The sequence below is a fragment of the Arachis duranensis genome, chromosome 5, assembly GCF_000817695.3.
Source record: "Arachis duranensis cultivar V14167 chromosome 5, aradu.V14167.gnm2.J7QH, whole genome shotgun sequence".
NCBI classification, from domain to species: Eukaryota; Viridiplantae; Streptophyta; class Magnoliopsida; order Fabales; family Fabaceae; genus Arachis; species Arachis duranensis.
In genome coordinates, this window is record NC_029776.3 from 31,526,991 (window position 1) to 31,529,347 (window position 2,357).

Here is a 2,357-nt window from a genome sequence, read left to right on the forward strand (position 1 = left end):
CTACATGATGATGCTAATCTTCTCAAGAAAACGTGACCCTCCGTACTTTGCATCAAGGCCCTCACTGCCAAGCAAGTTCGATAGCATCTCATCTGGGCTCATCCACGTCTGACTATCATGCATCGCTGTGTCATTGCTAGGACACCCAATAAAGTAATCACCAAACCCTCGACCAGTATCTCCGCCACCTCCAGCATTGCATAACGCTCCACCACCATAACTATCATAGCCACCCCCACCAAAAGCACCATCTCCATCACCACCACGACCACGACCACCAACACCTCCACTCATAACACTGTCACGTCCATCACCATCTCCACCAGTCACCTCTGTCATGTCCTCCATCACCACCTCTATCACCTCTGTCGTCGCCAACATTATCACCACCATCACCACCCTTACCTTCATCTTTTTCGCCTCTCCCTCCACATCATGCTCTACCTCGACTACCACCCCTAGCTCTTCGACGACCTCCACTGGCTCCTCTACGGCCTCAAACCCTCCCCTCTAATGCATTGATGGCATCATCGAGCCACCTCCACTCACACTGACTGAAGCGTGTCCCGACACGATGTCTCTACTCAACATGATGGTTGTCCGAAACATCAAGCACATGATCCATCTGTGGAGCCTATCCTGGATCTCTCTGCAATTTTTCGGCCGGGATTGCGTCTATTCTGGGGTCTCCGAGGAATAGCTCAGACAACAAGAATCGCCTACCGTACTTATGCCACCATCTAAGTATTCATGAGAGGGACCTGGATCAGGAACAACATCAAAACGTAAGAAATGATGTGCCTTGTTGGTCCAATGAGTGTGCCAATTCTGTAAGGTAGTTGAAAACCATCAGTTACCACCTCTTCCATTCTCTGACATCAAAAATTCGATGTTCAGTGTGGGTCGCGGCCAATGCTATACTCGTCGTGATACCTCACCACCATTGATTTACAACCTAGGCGTAAAGCTCTGTGTGGTAGGGTATTACATTATGGTATCAGAGCAGTTCGTTCCTATAGAGCCTGAGGGACGGACTGACTATGCTTCTGAGCATACTCTGAGTTGTGTTTACGTGTTATTTAGGATATCTAACTGATAAACATAGCATAAGGTTCATGAGTTTGCATTCGGAACTTTGAAGCGCTATGCTTGCGATATTGAGACTGATCACCTTGATATCACTTGTTTGGTATGAACAGGACCAGATGGTGACTGGTGGACGCGGTCGCGGTCGAGTGAGAGGTAGGAATCGAAATGAAGAACACGATACGAATGCGAACAACCCCACAAACTTCATGGCTGCCTTGGAGAACATGGCTGCGGCTATGCAGGCCACGGCTGCTGCCTTAGGCAATCAGGCTAACAATGTAAATGGAGGAAATGGGAATAATGGGCCAATGACATTGTCATCCTTTCTGAAGGTGCATCCTCCAACCTTCAGAGGAACTACGAATCCCACTGAGACCGACAATTGGTTTCAGGCAATGGAATGAGCGTTGCAAGCTCAGCATGTACTTGAAAATCAGTATGTAGAGTTTGCCACATACAAGTTTGAAAGAGAAGCTCAGTTTTGGTGGCAAGGAGCTCGTCGTTTATTGCAATAAGGTGATGTTGCAGTTAGTTGGGATGCCTTTCGAGTGGAGTTCTATAAGAAGTACTTTTCGAACTCGGTTAGGGCGGCGAAGGAGTTGGAGCTGCTACAGCTGAATCAAGGTTCCATAACAGTGGCAGAATACACTAGTAAGTTTGAAGAGTTATGTTAATTCTTGATGGTTTGTCAAGGTGCTCCTGAGAGTTATGAGGAGTGGAAGTGTATTAAGTACGAGGGTGGATTTCGGAGTGAAATTCTTACTGCTGTGGGGCCTATAGAGGTCCGCATCGTTTCCAAGTTGGTGAATAAGAGTAGAGTTGTAGAGGAGTGCTTAAGGAAGGCTGCTGCGGAAAATAATGACTGTGGAGAGTTCTATAAGAACGGCCAAGACAGAGATCTTGCACCAAGATGTAAAGACAGAGATTTTGCACTAAGGGGCCAAAACTTTAAGAGGAGTGATCATGCACCGCAATACTCACAAGACTGCAACGACTACCGAAAGGGTGACTATCACAAAGGGCATAGTAAGGGAAAGTAGGCAAGGACTCACCAAGAGAACTTGAGATGCTCGAGATGTAAAAGATACCATCCGAAAATGTCGTGCATGGCTGGGCTAGGATTATGCTATCACTGTGGATTGCCTGGGCATGTCTCTAAACATTGTCCCAACTGGAAGGACCAGGATGCGAGTCGGTCTTAGCGACAAGGTTGAGAATCTCTAATATGAGGTAATTGTGAAATGAGTAACCAAACTATAATTGCATTG

At 46.9% G+C, this 2,357-nt stretch overlaps 1 protein-coding gene across 1 annotated transcript; it reads right to left on the reverse strand.

Annotated features, from left to right (window-relative positions):
* On the reverse strand, positions 1–411 carry LOC107489037 (uncharacterized). Its single transcript, XM_016109824.1, has one exon. The coding sequence runs from the start codon at positions 409–411 to the stop codon at positions 1–3; it is 411 nt and encodes a 136-aa protein (XP_015965310.1).
* Positions 412–2,357: the final 1,946 nt, after the last annotated feature.

Bases quoted from the DNA above. Each gene is read 5' to 3' on its own strand.
- LOC107489037 (XM_016109824.1), bottom strand. From the start codon at position 411: ATGAAGGTAAGGGTGGTGATGGTGGTGATAATGTTGGCGACGACAGAG.